At 50.3% G+C, this 19159-nt stretch overlaps 2 protein-coding genes across 6 annotated transcripts in view; one reads left to right on the forward strand and one right to left on the reverse strand.

Annotated features, from left to right (window-relative positions):
* TRIM2 (tripartite motif containing 2) overlaps positions 1 to 9359 on the forward strand; it is a 74384-nt gene extending 65025 nt beyond the window's left edge. For 3 of the 4 annotated variants that reach the window (XM_078601168.1, XM_078601170.1, XM_078601169.1), the window contains 6 exons: positions 1138 to 1241; positions 2236 to 2403; positions 2878 to 3046; positions 3688 to 3758; positions 4634 to 4774; positions 5320 to 9359. In XM_078601168.1, coding sequence (XP_078457294.1) covers positions 1138 to 1241; positions 2236 to 2403; positions 2878 to 3046; positions 3688 to 3758; positions 4634 to 4774; positions 5320 to 5472 — 806 coding nt within the window. In that variant the 3' untranslated portion in view covers positions 5473 to 9359. The remainder of the gene's footprint in view (positions 1 to 1137; positions 1242 to 2235; positions 2404 to 2877; positions 3047 to 3687; positions 3759 to 4633; positions 4775 to 5319) is intronic. The other variant, XM_078601171.1, reaches the window with a different exon arrangement.
* Positions 9360 to 10878: 1519 nt separating this feature from the next.
* The window catches only part of LOC144722768 (uncharacterized), a 28347-nt gene continuing 20066 nt past the window's right edge, over positions 10879 to 19159 (reverse strand). Inside the window, exons 5-8 of one of the 2 annotated variants that reach the window (XM_078601176.1) lie at positions 18731 to 18811; positions 17797 to 17983; positions 17098 to 17403; positions 10879 to 14401 (exon numbers count right to left, since the gene is read on the reverse strand). In XM_078601176.1, the coding sequence (XP_078457302.1) occupies positions 13939 to 14401; positions 17098 to 17403; positions 17797 to 17983; positions 18731 to 18811 (1037 nt within the window). In that variant the 3' untranslated portion in view covers positions 10879 to 13938. Of the gene's footprint in view, positions 14402 to 17097; positions 17404 to 17796; positions 17984 to 18730; positions 18812 to 19159 lie in introns of those variants that run through there. The other variant, XM_078601175.1, reaches the window with a different exon arrangement.

Below are 19159 nucleotides of genomic sequence, written 5' to 3' on the forward strand. Positions count from 1 at the left end.
CGATAACCGCCTGGAGTGTTCCTCCCCACCCATGGTTGTACCGCGTTCGCGAGCTCCATGGCCCCCATGCGCACGACGGCACTCCCAAACCATCTCGCTCCCCGTCTCCTCTCTCTCCACGCTGCTTCGCGCAATCCACGTCCCGTACGCACACTGCCCACACTCCCTTCACGTACCACGTCGCTCCCCTACGCCTCTTGTTGTCCACTTCATCCTGATGTTGCACAAATCCTTCTCTTCATCCCCCCCTCCCTCCATTTCACCCTTGTCCTCATCATCGCCATCTCTCTCTTGTCTTCATCCTCACTTTCTATTTAACTCTTCCCTGCTTCTGTCTGTCTGCCTCTTTGCATGTGCTCCTGTCTGTTTTTTGTCTACTTGTCTGCATGAATAAAGTAACCGCGTTGGTTTTGCCTGTGAGGAAGGTAGCTGAATTTCAACTGGCTTAGAAGGGTAAAACATTTCACATTGTCTGGCTCGCTATCTGCTCCATGTGTGAAGCCACTGGGCATGTTTATAGCTCAGTGGTAGCCGTGCCACTCGGCACTTGCTCCACTTTGTCTTCTGTCTTTTTCACACTTTTGGTCCAGTTTTGCTCTGAAAGTTTAGTTTGATAAGAGGAAGAATGAACGAGGAACTCTGCCAAGGCAGTGCCAACACCCCACGTTAGAGAATGGTCCACAGGAAAGAGACGCCGTAGAGTACTTGTGAGATCCCTTCAAGCGATCTTTGTTTTCTATCACACACTGCCTGCCACAGAGCAACGTTATTCGTATGACTGCCTAACCGATAGTTTAATGGTCAAAGCTGGAATTAATCCAAATCAAGTGCAAATCCAAACTCAATGTGATGATTATTTCGTATGGAGTCCATGGTGACTGGGACTGAGACCATCGGATCGTTATGTTTGAGAATGCGGTTTAACTTCGGGGCGGCTAAAACCTGGATTAGACCTCAGAATCACAGCGGTGCCAGCTGCGGTGACTCTGACCACCCCCCCCCCCCCCCCCCCCCCCCCAAGCTTTCTGATCACCTTGCCACTTGACCTGATTTGTAGTAACGTATGATTGTTTGCCCTGGAGCAGCGGTCCCCGGGACCTTGTCCGAGGAAGAATTTGAAATGTCTACTTCCCGCAGGGACCAAAGGAAGGAACAAGGGAGAGTTCACGAACCTGCAGGGGGTCGCGACCTCCGGGAACAGCCGCATCGTCATTGCCGACAGCAACAACCAGTGTGTGCAGGTGAGGGCCTGCTCGCATCCTGACCCCCCCCCCCCTCGACCCCTCACCCCCTCCCCTCCCCCTCTCTCGACCCCTAATCCCCACACTCACCTCCACCAGCGGCCCATGCTGACACACTTGGGGATGTGACCAGAATGACGATTAGGTGCAGCAGTCGATCCTTTGCTCACATTGGATTGTTTTGAGAGTTCAACCAAAGGCGACTGCAACTAAAGATGAGGCTTGCTTAGGAGGATGATACCTTTAGAGTCAACATGTGTTTCGAGTATATGGCTGCTATGAATGTACACGTAAGCCGCTTCGTTGAGCTATCATTTGTGGCGAGGTCGCTTTTGAAACAGAGCTGTATAGCTCAGCGGGCCTTACCTGGTAAAAAAAAAAATACACGCGGGAATGCCGACTACGGCACTTTGGGCCTGTGTACCGGTGGCTCCTCGCCTCCTCTGCGCTGACCCGGCTCGCCAGGCTCTCTGATCCAGAGACCCTCGGGGAGCAGGGAGGGGGCAGCAGTGGGCCACATGCCTCGTGGCGGCATCGGATCGACCGCTTCTGCGGAGACGTGCGGATGGAAAGGGGACTCGCTTGGGTGCTTTGCTAAGAGGGACCCTAGGGGTCGATGCCAGAGGGTGGATTCTTCAACTCGCTGTCTAATGCGGCCAATGTGAGCGCTTCTATTGGCTGCTAGGTTGACGCGAGCCTGTTGCATACAACATTCACGAATGTAACAACATCGATTCTCACACGCAGCAATATGATGCACCGTGTTACGAATATTTATGACAACTGACTCATCGACGTATTCCTTACACCCCTCGATCAGTAGCAAGCGGGTAGCTCCATTTAAGGCTATTTAAGTCAAGACGCGAGCGAGAGACCACTGTGACCACTGAACACGTTGGTCACAGGGACCAATGTGTGACCACTGTGAACACGGTAACCACGGTAACCACGGTGACCACTCGTCCACTTGACGCCCCCTCTCAACCGTCGGAAGGTGTTCACCAACGACGGGACGTTCAAGTCGCGCTTCGGCGTGCGAGGTCGCTCCCCGGGACAGCTGCAGCGGCCGACGGGCGTTGCCGTCCACCCCAACGGGGACGTCATCGTGGCCGACTACGACAACAAGTGGGTCAGCATCTTCGGCGCTGACGGGAAGTTCAAGGTGAGACGCCCCCCCCCCCCCCACCGCATCTCACCGAAGATTGAACGTCCTCTCCGTTTTACGCCCGTGGCCCACGTTCCAAAGGAGCCCACGTCAACTCGAGCGGTGAAACTCTCCCAACCGACTCTGAATATTTGTGGATCGCTGCTCGACTGCAGCAGGCGGAGTACAGGAGGGGGGGGGGGAGGCCTAAATTTGCACTCGACGTAATCAAGCAACCTCGGAACACCTGGACACGTTGACAACAGCTGGTTAGTGAGCGGCATACCGCATGGGGTGTTGCCGAGTTCAGAAATATTTTCCGCGTTGCCGGTCGCGCGCAAAGCCGGCTGCTATTGAACCCTGCCGATCACGTCTCTCGCCGTGTCATCGCGAGCCGTCACGATCGGAGCCGACGGGCCTCCAGAAATAACGTGGGGAAACGCTCGTTCATGTGCACGCGCACGCTTCCCACCCTCCCCCCCCCCACCGCAGAGCAAGCTGGGCGCCGGCAAGCTGCTGGGGCCCAAGGGCGTGGCGGTGGACCGCAACGGGCATATCATTGTGGTGGACAACAAGGCGTGCTGCGTCACGGCCTTCCAGCCGAGCGGCAAACTCGTGACGCGCTTCGGCAGCCGGGGGAACGGGGACAAGCAGTTTGCAGGTTGCCACCGGCAAACGGGCGCAGCGCTCAGAGCCGGACACACACGGGGTTCCATTACGATGACCAAGACACCAACGTGTAGCGTTCTTTGTAAAAGGTCGATTGCGACTTGCCCCATTCTAATGATTGTAATTGACCCCCCCCACTCCCGGGTTTGTCCGGAGCAGAAGGCACGACCAAGGCTTTTCAGGGCATCGCCTCCCCCTGTCTTTCTCTCTCTGCCCTGGAATGCCACCAGAAAGAATGGGCAATAGACCTTGTGTTGGTGGTAGACATTGATTTGGGTAAAGCCGTCGCTTTCGCTGCACGAAAGTACAGAACTTTACAGCACATACGGCAACGTCAGAACAACGCCTACGACGGCATTTCAGAAACGTGTCTCGTTGCTTTAGTTGACCCTGCATACCAGGTTCTTTCTGCTCGGGCACACGGTGGGTGGAGGAAGCCATGGGGCGTGGCCAAAGTCCTCCTGGCCAACTGGTGGGTCGGCTGCTGTTGGGAGCGAGGACTGGGAAGGAAGCTCGGTTGAGGGATTGTACCAGGAGGCGGGGGGGGGGGTGTCCCTCGGGGTGGCGTCTCCTTCCTGTCGCGTGGCCCCCTGCTGTTCATGTTGAGCCTCACGACATCTGTTTACCCCACAGGACCTCACTTTGTCGCAGTGAACAGCAACAACGACATCATAGTCACGGATTTCCACAACCACTCCGTCAAGGTATGGCCTCTGAGTAGTGACACACTGCCCCATCCATATTAGTTTTAGATTTAACAAGAATAGTTAACACGTTAATTGTTCAGAGACGGGATGTGACAATGGCATTATCTGATACATACAGGTAGTAGTGTCGGAGTGACTGTAAATTATTATCATGACGTGTGTATGTTGAACTTCTATCGCACCATACGTAGCCAACCGTACTCATCGAAGGTGCGTGGGACGGACATCAAAATAAACACAAAACTAATTCTAACAATGAGTTTTCAATGTAGATTTAAAGGTGCACAGCTCCAGTGACTTCCTCATATCGGAAGGAAGAGCGTTCCAGACGGCCCCAGAAGCGCATCTGAGAGCACGCGAAGCAGTGATGTTCTAGAAGGCCTAGAAAGCTTAGAAGCGTTTCACAGATATTATTGAGTCTTATGCTTCAAATTAGAAACGTCTGCAAACCAATAGTTTCAACTCTAGGCCCTTAAATTTAATTACTGATCAGATGATGTTTGCCATTCACTGTTGTTCTTGTGCGTAACACTGACAAATATATCAGCCCCATCATCAGTAACCCAAGTAATTTCCCTTCCATGGAGTGTGATACTCTCGCCAAAATATATAGGCAGAGTCTGCTCTTAGATATTGGTAAAAAAAACGAAAAACAACCTCTGTGTTCTGCTATCTTGTCCCTTTCCGACACTTCATCTACTCTCACCATCGTGCACCCCACTATTTACACGCCCCGCACAATCACACCACCACTCAAACAATCGTCCATCAACTCCGTCAACCTCCAAACACTCCCCGGTTCACTCAATCCACCCGCTCCACCTCCCTCCCGCACGCTCGCTCGCTCCCGCCCGCCGGCGGTGGTGGCGCAGGTCTTCAACTCGGACGGGGAGTTCCTGCTCAAGTTCGGCTCCAACGGAGAAGGCAACGGGCAGTTCAACGCCCCTACCGGCGTGGCTGTGGACGCCCTGGGCAACATCATCGTGGCCGACTGGGGCAACAGTCGGATACAGGTGACGCCACGCCACACCGCGTCGCTGAGTGGGGCGGACCGGTCGGATCGAGGGCCCAGTGAGGAGAACGGGCCCGTGCCTCGTGCCGATGTTATTGTTGCGTCTCAAAAGTAGATGAGCCTCTTCGGCCAGAGCGGTGACATCACGGGACACGCGCGTGTTGCCTCAGCGATGACGTCATTTATTCGTGACCACGCGACGGTCACGACGTGGCGAGCCTTATGACGTCATGTCATTACCAGGGGTTCAGCGAGCTGTTTCTAAATTGGTAACCTCCGCAATCGCAAAACAAACGTGGTTTATTTATTCATGTAGACCGACACAGACAGAGAAAACAGAAGATGTCTTTGAAGAAGCCTTCATTCAACAGTGGATTGACATAAAAGCATTCGTATTCTTGTGATTGTTACATGAGCGGAGCCGGCAATGTTCGTGACAAAGGCTGCAGGGCAACTCGCTCCCACCTGCCCTCTCTCCGTCCCCCCTCCGTGCTGCCCTTAAAAGTCCCCTACTTGTCACGCGTGTTCCCTTCGTGTGCGGGACAGGTGTTCGACAGCTCCGGCTCGTTCCTCTCCTACATCAACACCTCGGCCGACCCACTATACGGGCCCCAGGGCCTGGCTCTCACCTGCGACGGCCACGTCATTGTCGCCGACTCGGGCAACCACTGCTTCAAGATTTACCGATACCTGCAGTGAACGACGGCCGCGGCTCCTTGCTTCCTCCCAGCGCGGCGTCGCGAGCGGTTCTGCCGATGGCCGGCGGGCGGGCCTCCTCGGTCTCCGGCGTAGGGGGGGGCGCGTGCGCCGATCTCTTCTCCGTGTGGCCTGCGGGATCGGCCGCCGCCCTTGCCGACGAACCGTCGCGGGATGTCCCGTTTTGGGTTGAAGCGTAAACTCCCCCGCACGCGCCATGTCATAATCAAACTAATCTCGTTTACGGTCGTCTCGCGTTCCTACGTTGTTTTCCAAGCTCTGGCATGAAGTATGTTGATTTAATTTATTGTTATTGTGAACGCTCCCCGGTGTTCCTCTGGACGGTGCTTTGGGAGGCTGATCTGTTGTCACCCTTTCAAAGTCTGACACCCTGTGGGCGCTCGTCCCCACACGCACGCTCCCCTTCGCTCGTACCCCCACCCCATCCCGGAGTCTCCGTGAAGCTCCGAACTTGGAGCAACACGGCACAGACGGTCGCTCCGTGTCGCGTCACCCGCGCCGTCGTCCCGAGAAGAATGAGAAAGAGCCTCGTTTGTAGGGAGACGGCGCGAAACTGGGGCTGAAGGGAGAAGCTGTCGGCACGCGGAGCGAAACGTCGGACGTCGCGCCGAACTACATGTGGGAGGCGAGACTCGCCATTCGCCCGCCACAGGACTCCGCAGCGACGCCTGGACGCAGGGTCCTGATCCGGGGGGGGGAGTGGGGGGGGTGCGCTGTGGCGTGGTTCGACCTGCCAGGACTTCACGCGACGGACACGAAGCTCGCGCTTGTTGGCGACGAGGCGTTCGTGGCGCCACGACCGGGAAGTCGACTCGGGAGACGTTCGGGGGGCATTGACGTCCCTGCCGGAGATGGGTTCATCGACTGCGTCGACGTCACGCTCTGCGTACAGCACATTCACAGTGGGACTAAACACGCGCGCTCACACACACGCGCGGGCCACGAGAGACGTGTTACTCGTGCCCTGCTCCCCATTGCGGATAGACCGGCAGGCACTTGCACAGCTCTTGCTGTAACCTTGCACGCCGCACATCAGCACGAGTGCTCGCGTTACATTTTCCATTCGTCCGTTCTCCCTCCCCCCACCCACCCCCGACAATTTGCAGGCGTGATGCAATGTGCTGTTTGTTTTTTCTCATTTGCGTCGATTGTTTTAAGTGCTTTTACTCGAAGCCGTTTTTAAGCGCCGCGTGTTTGTCCTCCCGCGTGATATGGTACACCCGTGTGCAATTGCTGTACAAGCGGTGCGTGTTTACAGGTTTTGTCACAAGGAAACGCTGTTGTCATGCTTAGCACTTATATCCCGAGCCGGGGAAGCTAACCCCCCACAGCCATGGTGTGATGTCAAGGAGAGAAGAGCGGTCGTCAAACTGCCCGACGCTGTCGGCCTCCGTAACATTCACGTTCGCTCCGCTGCACTGCGGTGGAGATCCGCGGGGCCAAGTTCGACGTTTTGCTTCCTCATAGGAGACGTGTGCTAGTTGTCAATCTTCTGGAATTTTCTTTCAAGAATTCTCTGCTCTACGTATCGTTTGAGCACAAAACCGGTGCTTTCATTCTACAAATGTGCGCTTCTGTGAACGCGAGGGCAGCGTGTGCCGGGAGGGCCCGTTGTTACACGGGGGAGAGGTCTCGAAATATAGCGCACGAACACACACACACGTGCGCGTACATGATGCAGAGTTCCGACTTGCAGGTCGATCCGTTTATAGAGACCCCCACCCATGTTCTAACGACCTAGTTTGCTTCTCAAAAGAGTGATGTAAGCAAATCTCATGTTGGCTATGTTGAAATCGGTGTAACAGGAGAATTGTGTAAACATTGGCTAAGTGTGTGTTGAGATCTGGTCGACGTTTAGAGGCTATGAAGTAAAATGTTGTCTTTAGAAGCATAGATTTTCCCCTTTTTTATGGCAACAAAACAGCTGTGTTAAGATGTTAAAACACCAAACTGAAACCTTTTACAAGGAACCATGTCTGCATTAACCAGAATACTTGTGGTCAGAATGCAAACAAAAAACATACTCTGATAATATATGCATTGTATTTGAAACTGATTGGTCCACACCAAAGACAATGCAAATATTATCAGAGTACGTTTTTTGTTTGCATTCTGACCACAAGTATTGTGGTTAATGCAGACATGATTCCTTGTAAAAGGTTTTAGTTTGGTGTGACATATTAACACCTGTTTTGTTGCCAGATAAAAAGGGGGAAAACCTATTCTCATATTTTGGTACTGGCAAAGGAGGTCCCATGATGCTGTCTTCATATTTTCTCTTTTTAGTGGGGTTTCTATAAACGGATCACTTTGGGTTTTGTTGGCACCTTGCTCACCACAAATGAATGAACGCTCACACATTCCGCTTCCGAGAATGACGGGAGAGCGACGGTGAGAAGGTGGTGAGAGAGGAGGCGATGAGCGACAGTCTTGCGCAGTGTTTTTTGGCTCCAAGGCTGAAAGTGGTGGCCACGGCTTCGTCGTACAACCACCTCCGCACCTCGCTCGTGCCACGGGGCCACTCTTGAGGTGGGTGCCGTTTCTTTTGATTGTACAATTTACGTAGTAAAGGGGAGGGAGAGGGAAACAAATAATCGCCGTCGCTCGTTGCTGACGATGTTTGGCAAAGTAGAAAAATGAGCAGAGGCGGATGTAGTTTGGACGCAGGGTGCAAACCACCCGCCCAACTGCATTTGTCGGTGGGAGGTGCAAATTTTCGTCGTCGGGAGTTTTCCGTTTTCTATTTTCGTTGGCACTCGGTGAGATGTTCACCCATGCATCCTTTTTTTTGCACGACAGAAAAAAACACGAAGGAAAGAAGGCGGCACGCTTCGAATGCCGTCGTCCTGTGTTTGATATCGGGGCGAGGCTGCTTGTTGTATTTATTTTCGGTGGTGGTCGCAGTCATCGCGTGTGTGCATGCCCCTCTCTCCGCACCTCGTGATGCCCACCGAGGCCTCGAGCCGCGCCCACTTCGGTCTTTTTGTGTGTGTGTCGAGGGGGGTGGTGGACTTTTCGATCTCGCTGTAAAGGGGACGAGAGGGGGCCGACTGCGTCGGGAGGTATTTATTTGGTGCAGTGCAGTATTTTCGGTGTTGAGTAATTTGTGCGGTTTTTTTTATTTGAAGGGCTTGGTAACAGCAACGTCTCCCCTACCTATGCGCGCACTCTGCCAGCAGTATCGCGTCCGAAACGACAACCCTCACTACGAAGCTATTCACCGACGTGGCGTACTAATAATGATGTTGATAATAATAATAAAACCGATACTCAATGATATAAATGTCCTTGAAATATTTAATGAAACGTAACAGCGAAGTGGGAGTTCGTGAAGGGTGAATCTCTGTTGTTTCTAGATTTGAAGCTTTCGTGACTGCAAGGATTCATACTCTTAGGTTGTTTCGGTAAAGTCACGTAGGTAAAAATAACTAATAAAAATAAATAATAATAATAAAATAGAAATAATAGTGGTTTATTATTTTATTTCTATTATTATTTTTATTATTTATTTTACCTCCGTGACTTTACCGAAAAAACTTGAGAGTATATTCTCTCCTTTTGTGTCTGTGTGTGTGTGCTGCGTGGTAGGCGAATCGGTTATCTTGAGGCGAGATTTGCGGGCAGCAAACGGGGTCGAGATGGGGGGGGGGATGGTTGACGATCGGCGTTCTAAGTGGGTCATTTGCTTCGATGTTTGGCAGCACAAAAGGTAAAACGAAAAAAGGTTGCATTATTTTAGACCGGCGATACTAAAAGTGCATCGGCAATATTAAACAGAAGAAGAAGAAACAGCAACTGTATAATATGTAACGCAATGTTGGTATGGGGTTTTCTTTTTGGTGTGTATTAAAGAATGTTTCTTATTTTAATTGAGTAAACTCTCGTCTTTTTGTTTCTTTCCTGTGTAAATTATTAAGCAGGGATGGGAAAACAGTGTCCACTACGATTTAGCAAATTCCTTTTCATCACTTTGTGTTTAAACTGAATATTTGTTTTGCCGTTTCCCAGCCAAAAATCCACATCTTCAATTTCCAATGTTATCAATGTGTAGTTCATTCGGAAAATGTTAATTAGTTATTCATTATTTATTCATGTGCAGGGACGTTCGGTTCGTGTACATTTATTTCCTAAAGTCAACCTTTACCACAGATGACGCAAGCCACTGACTTTTTTTTTATAATTTCGAGTTTTTTCGGGTCAAGCTTTCATATTTAATCAACGTGAAGTATTTGTTTTGCATTTGTACCTTGATTATTTGCGGAGTTTATTTAAAAAGACGAGGAAATTTTCGTTGTAAATATTCACCAAATCGACGTTTTCGTATCGACATGCTATGTTCACATATGTCAGTACGAACATGTGTTAGTATGTCGATTTCTTTTTTTCTAGGCAAACAAAATTGGTACAACTTCTAAATGGAATCGGTACGTTGGACATTTTAGTCGGTGTCCATTAGTTATTTACAAGTTTTTATTGGGGGAAAAAGTTATATTTAATTAACAATCACCAAAACTTACAATATCCTTTTTATTCGTGTAATTTCATGGGGGGGACTTTTTAATCAATGTAAAGTACTTTTTATGAAGTGGATTCAGTTTATATTTGAAAAACAAACAAAATGTATGGGTTATGTCACATTATTTTTTTTAATGTTACCACAAATTTTATCGTCATCTTTATTGTCATTTACATCAATACATAGCTTTCTTTTTGTTGAACGTGTACATTCATTTATTTGTAGTTTTACATATATAAAAAACAAAATGAATTATTTGGCCAATATTCACTAAAAAATGGAGGGACGCAATTGGAACACAAACTGCAGAATTACGTGAACCCGTTGAAGGAAAAGCGGGCTCATGGATAGCGAGCTGAAGAGGTGGTTCAGGGCAGGTTTGTGGGGGGGGGCTTTCACTAAACTGAACTTGACCATGAACGCTAATGTACCAATGTGCTTGAAGTAACTAATTGCATCGGTGCGTCGTGATCTGTCATGGCATGGTGCAGAAGCACCGTGCGCGATTAACACCAAACAGGGAACGCACGCTGGCAAGCCACAACAGAGTGATCGACAGGAACACGTGGACAAGATAAGATGCCTCTCACGTGGTTGGCGTGATTCAAGGTGTTAAGAAAAATAAGCGGGCTTGGCCAGGGCACGTCCTCACTTGAAGGGAATGAGGAGTAATCTTGGAGTGACAGTCACGGAACGAAACGCGTCCCTGAGAAGGCGTCTAACAAGATGATTAAGTGAATTCGTCAGCTTGTGTGCAGGTGCTATGCAGATAATGGCTTGGGGTAGACCTTCCTCCAACTGGGAATTGACCATGGCTGACGATTTACCAGTATATATATATATTTTTTAAGATTTACCAATCTTGGCATCGGTTCGAATGCAAAGTTTTTTTATTTTCTGAGGAAAAATATTTGTTTGCGTAATTTCAGTATTTTTACGATTTATAATACTTTAAACGCGTGCATTTATCATTTACAGCTCTCAATTGCTACAACGAGAGTGTCCACGTTCACCAAAAATGACGTAGAATAGCTCGTTTTTGTCACTTTCAGAGATAAAATACTTATATTTTGATTTCCTATCATTGTAAAGTACATTTTAGCGATTGCGCAATTAATATATATTTATTTTGAAAAAATGAAAGTTTTTTTTTATCAGCATTCAGGAAGTCCTTTTTGCAATTTTCTGAGGAAATGTTTCGTTAAATTTCAATTTTATCAACGTAGTGTGCTTTTGACAGGGGATGTTCATTATTTATTTACGGTTCATATTTAAAAATCGATTTTACATCAATATCGATCCATATATTTTTCCTTCATTTTTTCTCGACAGAGACCTTTTCGCAATGTGTTTAATTATATTACAACGTTTTTTTGGGGTCAAACTAAACATCCGCAAATGTATGAAAAATAAGATTAGTACTCTGGGTCTTTCGGTAAAGTCACAGATAGAAAAAATTATAAAATTATAAAGTAATAAATCATTAAAATAGGTTTTACCCTCTGGCAAGAAAACAGGAGGCCTTAAGTATTTCCAGCACCAAATATAAGTATTTTGCAAGGAATCAACTCTGCATTAATCACACGTACTAGTGGTGAACATGCAAACAAACATACTCTGATGATATTTGCATTGTCTTTGAAACTGATCCGCATATATAACTTTTGACATTCACCAACACTTTCTCCCCTTTCTGTTTTTAAGAAAAAACTGAAAATACTGAATTTACTGCATATTAATAAAACAGTTAAATCAATTAACAAAACATTGTTAATAAAATGAAAACAATACATATGTGCCATTTTGGCAAACATTGCCGTAAGAATTTACCCCCTAATTTTTCCAACTAAAACTAATATTTCCTTACATTGCCTGCTTACACATTCAGGATATAATAGGCATGTTGCTGGTTTCTAGAAAAGCAATACTTTTTTGTGCAAATTTGTTTCCAACTTTAACATTTTCCCCTTATCGTATAACTACATTTGTCGTAATTTTTTTCCGTCTGATTGTTAATTATTTCCAATAATTAAATTCAGCACGTACACATTTTGAAAAGTTTGTAACAAAAAGCAAATAACATTTTGGGTCAGTTTTAACCCAAAACGAAACATTATTATTTTTCTGCATGTTTAACATTTGCTCTCAAATTTTGAAGTTTATATTATTGACTAAATTTAGGCAAGTATACATTAATGATATTTTAGAAATATTTTGTATGTCTTGGTCAAGTATGGTAATTTTATTCCTATTTTTGGTTTTGTACAATTTTTGTTGTACCAGTATTGCATATTTACTCTGCACAACATCAATTGATTACAATTTTATCATAGAATAAAATCTAGTCTACATTTCTTGGTTTAATCCCCCCCCATAATATTTTATATAATTAATTAACGTTCTTTGTCTCTTTCTCCTACATTGAATACTTTTGAGCATGTATGCAATCCAGTGTCAAACTTTTCACAAAGTTGTTTTTTTATTGAATAAAGCGCGGTCCCGTTACAGTGCGCCACCGAAACTCTTCCACAAACTTTGAGTACTTCCAAAAGAGACTTGGGGTTCATGGAGACGGAGTGGGGAGGGGGGCACACACGTGACCCCGTGCTGTTTTCTGCAGCTGTCACTCGTTCGTCTGTGGCCACGTGACTGCAACCCTCGTGGTCCCGCGGTCAGGTCTACGCATCGGGCAACCCTCACAGTCACAATTTGACCATCACCCGAGCAACACACACGCGGGTTATCACGTCAAAGGTAGTTCTATGTCATTTCGAAAATATGGCTGATATATGCAATCAATTCAGAATATGAATGCACCGTCACCCGCCATCTCGGCGGGGATGAAAACATCAGTTCGTCAGAGTGTACGCCTTGCACCGTGGTATTTCATGAGCATTTTTCTCAAAGGAACGTGAGACAATAATGTACATCGATTGACAAACAATGCCCAAGGAAAAAAACACTTCATGACTTGTACTCACGACTGCCGACATCTTTAAAGTGTCTGAAACGTGCCTCTGAAATCATAGAAACTGCCCAACCAAAAAGTCACAAGCATCCACTTCAGGCTTTGCAGAAAAACAATGTATTCTACTGTGAAATGACTCACAGGAGTCGGTTGATGAGGTGCCACCCATCAAAAAAAAGTTTAATTTAGAGTAAGGTTTGTACAATTCTGTGAATGTATCTGTCAAAACGTTGGCCCAGCTTTTGGCTTAATCACGAATCAATGGCGCATTCCTCGTTACACAAAACTGGAAAATCCATTTTCTTCCTTAGCATGTAAATATAAAATCTAAATACTTACGGTATGTGGGAAAAAACATCCAAAATCTTGTTCATAGACAAGTTCTGGCCTTGACCGTCTTCTTCCGTCATGACAAATCTCACATTGCCACCTGTTTATAAAACGCATTTCAAATATATATATACATATGTATACCATAAAACATACCACCACTGCAAGTAGCTATTGTAAGGAAAATTGTCAGCTCACAACTCCTGGAATTGTAACAATTGTTGAGCCGACGAGCATTGATCACTGATTCAGCACTCGCACCGAGTTCCCGGCGAGGGCTTCCCAGCGGTGTGACAGGCATCCCCGCACTCTCCATCGCTCCTGACATTTCCAGGGGTCAGACTCGCTCCTCCCTCTCATCTCCCCGGGGGTCAGACTCGCTCCTCCCTCTCATCTCCCCGGGGGTCAGACTCGCTCCTCCCTCTCATCTCCCCGGGGGTCAGACTCGCTCCTCCCTCTCATCTCCCCAGGGGTCAGACTCGCTCCTCCCTCTCATCTCCCCAGGGGTCAGACTCGCTCCTCCCTCTCATCTCCCCAGGGGTCAGACTCGCTCCTCCCTCTCATCTCCCCAGGGGTCAGACTCGCTCCTCCTCATCTCCTCGGGGGTCAGACTCGCTCCTCATCTCCTCGGGGGTCATACTCGCTCCTCCCTCCCATCCGCGGGTCTGAGCAGCCGCTGGATAACGGACGTCGCGTTCCCAGTGAGAGGCGTCCTCGTAGCAGCGGCCGCCGCTGCCGGGGCGGCGGGCGGTCGACCGATCTGCTCGCTCGCGGAGGCCCTCTGGCGCAGCGAGTCCGGGCCGCGGATCACGCTGGGCACGAGCAGGCGGCGCAGCGCCGGGTAGGCGTCGGGGCCCACGGAGGCCGGGTGCCAGTCCGCGGCCGACTCGACGGCCTCCGAGGAACGGTCGGGGCGAGCGAGGACGCCGGCGAGGACGCTGGCGAGGACGGGCGAGGGCGGCGGTGGAGGCAGCGGTGGCGACGGCGGCAGGGCAGGCAGGACCGATCGTCCGTCGGCGCTCGCGATGCTCCTGGGCCGCGGTCGGCTCGGAGGGAGAGCGCGCATCACCACGGGCACGTGCACCGACCCCACGGCCCTGCGGTCAGCGAGCAGGAAGCGCCGGTGTGTCACTCAACCAGCTGCGACGTAGCGCCGATGAAAATATTAATTGTAAATTTTCCCACAATTGTATCTTCGTTGCGCTAATGGCGATGCATCACAAGACGAAGTACCACAGCGCAATCCCCCCCCCCCCCCCCCCGGTGTTAGGGTATAGCTCGTGGAAGTGGTTATCACAGAACTACTTCTGGTGTATCTTCAACCAAACTCCACACCCAACCAACCAAACTCCACACCCAACCAACCAAACTCCACACCCAGCCAACCAAACTCACCATCCAGCCAACCAAAATCCACACCCAACCAACCAAACTCCACACCCAACCAACCAAACTCCACACCCAACCAACCAAACTCACCACCCAGGCAACCAAACTCCACACCCAGCCAACCAAACTCACCACCCAGCCAACCAAACTCACCATCCAGCCAACCAAACTCCACACCCAGCCAACCAAACTCACCACCCAGCCAACCAAACTCCACACCCAACCCAACAAACTGAAAACCAAAACCCACGGCACCGCACAGCGCCTGGGATAACACAAGAAGAAATTCTGTTATTACAAAAAAACTGAGTTATTTACATCGACTACTTCACATATTTCCAGTCGCAGCCAACACTAATAATTTTTAGTTCCTATGTTGTGATGTAAATTGGAGACATTGGCGGAAAATACTGTTGACAAAGATGCAGACTACTTTGGCTGGGTCTAATTTAAACGAATGGGAGGCCAACAAATAGCAATCACTGCTTAGTGGCCTTGCACTGCCACGTGCGAGGAGAAATGTCGTATGAAAAGGTGACTTGGAGCAGAGGCCATCCAGGCAAGATTGATGACATCATTTCATTTTTATAGATCTAAATAAAATGGGGAGTGATGGCATAAAGGAGGATTTAAACGAGAAAAACGTGCATCTGAACGTTCAGAAATTTAAGAGCACTGGTCTACAGCGAGCAATAGCCATGACCAGATAAGTTTCGAGTTTCAAGTTTGTTTTATTTTGTTTAACCAGGCATGAACTCAAGAGACAAGGATGAGTCTCATTTGCAAGGAGTGACCTGGGGTCAGAGAAAAGAAGGCGTCAGAGACGTTCCTCCAGCCACATCGCCAGCCGCCCTGCGATGAATGACTGCCGAGCCAGGAGACGCGGAGAGGGGGGAGACTCATCTCTGTAGGATGCAGCACAGGGCTCCTCTAAGCCCGCATCGGACACTGTACCCAGGCGCATTCCGCAATTCCGGTTGCAGCGGGGAGCGACCTGAGTGGCTCAACGCAACCCAGCCGTTCCGGCAGGTGCGGCCTTCGGATGCAGAGGCGAGGGCGGGGTGAGAAATAACACCAGGGGCATCCACCCCACCCACTCACCGATCCAAAGACAAAGATCCCCTTATAGACAAAACAGACCGTTGGGGCCAGTGCTGTTAGCGAGTAGCACCAATGGAGGCCGGCACGGCACACCTTTGCCTCCCCAATTCCAATGTTTAGACATCGCACCAGGTACTCATTTGAGGCTGAGTCGACCTAGCGGAAGGCCCAGGACCGATGATTCAGATAATTGTCACCGGTGCTGGCCGCGAGCGGGTCGCAGTCTTCGTGGCTCAGCGTGCTAATTGTTGCACTACCGCTCCCCGCCCACCCAACAACCCACCAACCCTCCCCACCCACCCACTCACCTAACCACCAACACACCAACCCTCACCGCCCACCAACACACCAACCCTCACCGCCCACCAACACACCAACCCTCACCGCCCACCAACACACCAACCCTCCCCACCCACCCACTCACCCAACCACTAACCCACCAACCCTCACCGCCCACCAACACACCAACCCTCACCGCCCACCAACACACCAACCCTCACCGCCCACCAACACACCAACCCTCACCGCCCACCAACACACCAACCCTCACCGCCCACCAACACACCAACCCACCAATCCACTAACCCACCAACACACCAACCCTCCCCGCCCACCCACCAACACACCCGTTGCCACCGCCCGTGGCACGTGTCACGAGTCACGCAGCGCTAGACAGCCACGCTTGTTTTAAAAAAAAAAGCCTTGCATTTTGGGTAACAAAGGTCAAAATAGTTTGGTTCTGATGTGATTGTGTAAATGTGGAGCAGCTCTCATCTCTTGTTTACAGTCCTAAGCAAAATAGTGGACATTCCACATTCCGATGGCAGGGGCTACGTTATAGGTAGTGCAGACAAATTAATTGCTGTATTGTGCTTTTATGCTCTCGATTTCACCAACCCGAACTGACCGGTGTGGTGAAGTACGGTCAAATAACTCCGGCATGGAGAAGCCCTCATCCAGCAGTGGATTGACTAAAGGGCTGCGCACGCAGCAGGGGGAGAGTCCATCAACAGGACAAGCGGCTTCACACGAAGCGGTCCTCTAGGGGAGCGTGAAGGGCCCAGTTAACCCCGGACGCTCTCGCCACGGCTACCACCTCACCCGGCTTTTTGCAGCCAAAGTGCAAAAAGCAAAATGAAGTGCTCGGCGGTGAACAAATCTCCCCTCGCTTCGCTTGGACAGCCCGACGAACGCCCGTGGCGGCGACCCCCCCCCCCCCCCGCCGCTGGGCCGCGGTCACGGAGTCGCGCGAACAACTCAAAATTCCGCCGAGCAGATGAGCACGAGCGTCCGTATCCCTCACCTGCTCTGGGCAGCTACGGTGGGTTCCGGGCCGCCGATGCGGTCTGTGCCGACGCTCAGACGTCGCCTGTCGAAAGGCGACCCGTCTCCCGGACGGAGCGGTCCGCAACCGCCCAAATCGGCCGCCACTTCTCTGTCCCCCGCGGCGGGGGAGTGCGGCGGGGTTGTGTCGGGGCTGCTGGGCGCCTCGGTCGAGCCGTTGGTGTCGTTGTCCCCGTTCCTCCGGTGGTCTCTGGGCATCTCCTTGAACTGGTAGACGAGCCGCTGCCCCTCCACCTTGGCCAGGATACCGCGCTGGTAGTAGTACCTGTCGGATGACAGGTGACAGGGGAGGGCGGTGCAGAGAGCGGACCTTGAAGGATGCCTCACAATGACTGCGGGATCTAGCAGAAGGAAGGAAGTGATGGCAAGGTGCAGTGGCATCGAGGGGATTTGGCCACGACGACCCCGTGACCCGAGCCAGCCGCACGCGCTAATAAATAAAATCCAACATATTCCGCGTGTGATGAGAAACTCGTACAAGTATACGGCAAACACATAAAAGCAATCGCAAAAAGGCTATTCCCAGACGACGAAAAACAAAACTGTGACCATCATGAGGCCTCCTTTGCCAGTACCAAAATATACTCATAAGGTTTTTCCCCTTTTTTCTGGCAACAGTAAAACTGTGATTGTCGAATCGGTCCTTCCAGGCCGTTACCGCAGCGCTCTTCCCATCGTCTCATAGTTCATGTCGGGCTTGTTCTTGTGGCGCCCCCACAACTTGGACACCGCTTTCGAGTCCACCAGCTTGAAGATCCCCTTGTCGCGCTCGGTCCACTTGATGTAGCGGGGACACGTGTTGCTGTCGTGCAGCAGGCCCAGCAGGAACTCCCACAGGTACGGGCCTGCAGAGAGACGCGCGGGACCACCGGGGATGGGGGTTGGGGGCAATGCCACAACTTCAGACGCAACATTTCAGGCCCTTTTGAAGACGTGAGTAATCGTTCGCGCGATCTTGACATGGCGTTCGCTTGGGAATAGTACGTAAATCGATTACCACCGTTATACAGATATAAATTGTGATTCCACCTTTCTTGATAAGGGAGAAGTTATCATAAAATACCGCGGTGTCAGATGTACCCGGATTTTTAAAAGATAATATCCACGCTGGGTAGGGTGATGGCTAATTTAGTTTCATGCGTGCCAACCGCTGACCTGCCATACACCGATAAAACTACCTTGCAAGAAATGTTTGACTGTGAGGTTGCCTAACTGCCGATGGAGATATGCGATGTGTAGACTGGTCACCGCCACTTCGCGTGGCTGTTCGACCCCGCAAGATCGGAGAGCTTCGTCGCGCAATGTGGAAGGTCACTCATCTACCCCTGCTGCCCGTGGTCTGGCACAAAGGACAGCCATCCATGCTGCCGACTCCCTGCCCCTGTTAAAGTTCAGGTTGGAGAACTTCCTTTCCCCCCCCTCTGTCTATACGCGACTGCCTCAATCGATAACGATAATATGCCCACCGTTTCTGTACAGCGTCGTGAGGAACAGTCGCAATCAGACGCCGCTATCTAAATCAAAATTACACCGTGTTTTACTACCCTGGTGAGCCACCCGGCCCCCTCTCCTGAATGAAATATTTGTTTTACCTTTCCCTTCCCGTGCCTTCTTCTTTATCTTCCCGTCCGGACACTCGGGCAGTAAACCTTCCGCATTCTTGGGCCGCCGACCTGAACGATGCGCACAAACCGTTCGCATGATGATCGCCCAACCACCCGTGTCGAGTCAAAGAGATCGTGGTCATAGGTCCTTATCAAGTACAGCAGGTGTCTCATTCCCGTCGCACATTCAGAAGCCCACATCGGCGCTCGCAGCGATTGAATCTTTCGCAGCGGCGCAGTCTCTACGAGCCCGCACAATTCAGTGTTCCACAGGCACCGATGATCTCCTTTCATTTGTAAATAAAGCCCCCCCGCACATCGCACGCCCCTGATGGTAAGTAATCTGCATCTTGTGGGGGAGCGGGGGGGGGGGGCGTTTGAGAGGCACTGGGTTATTGTGGCCACAGCGACGCTGGC

This window comes from Lampetra planeri, chromosome 15 (assembly GCF_965212315.1).
Source record: "Lampetra planeri chromosome 15, kcLamPlan1.2.h2, whole genome shotgun sequence".
NCBI classification, from domain to species: domain Eukaryota; kingdom Metazoa; phylum Chordata; class Hyperoartia; order Petromyzontiformes; family Petromyzontidae; genus Lampetra; species Lampetra planeri.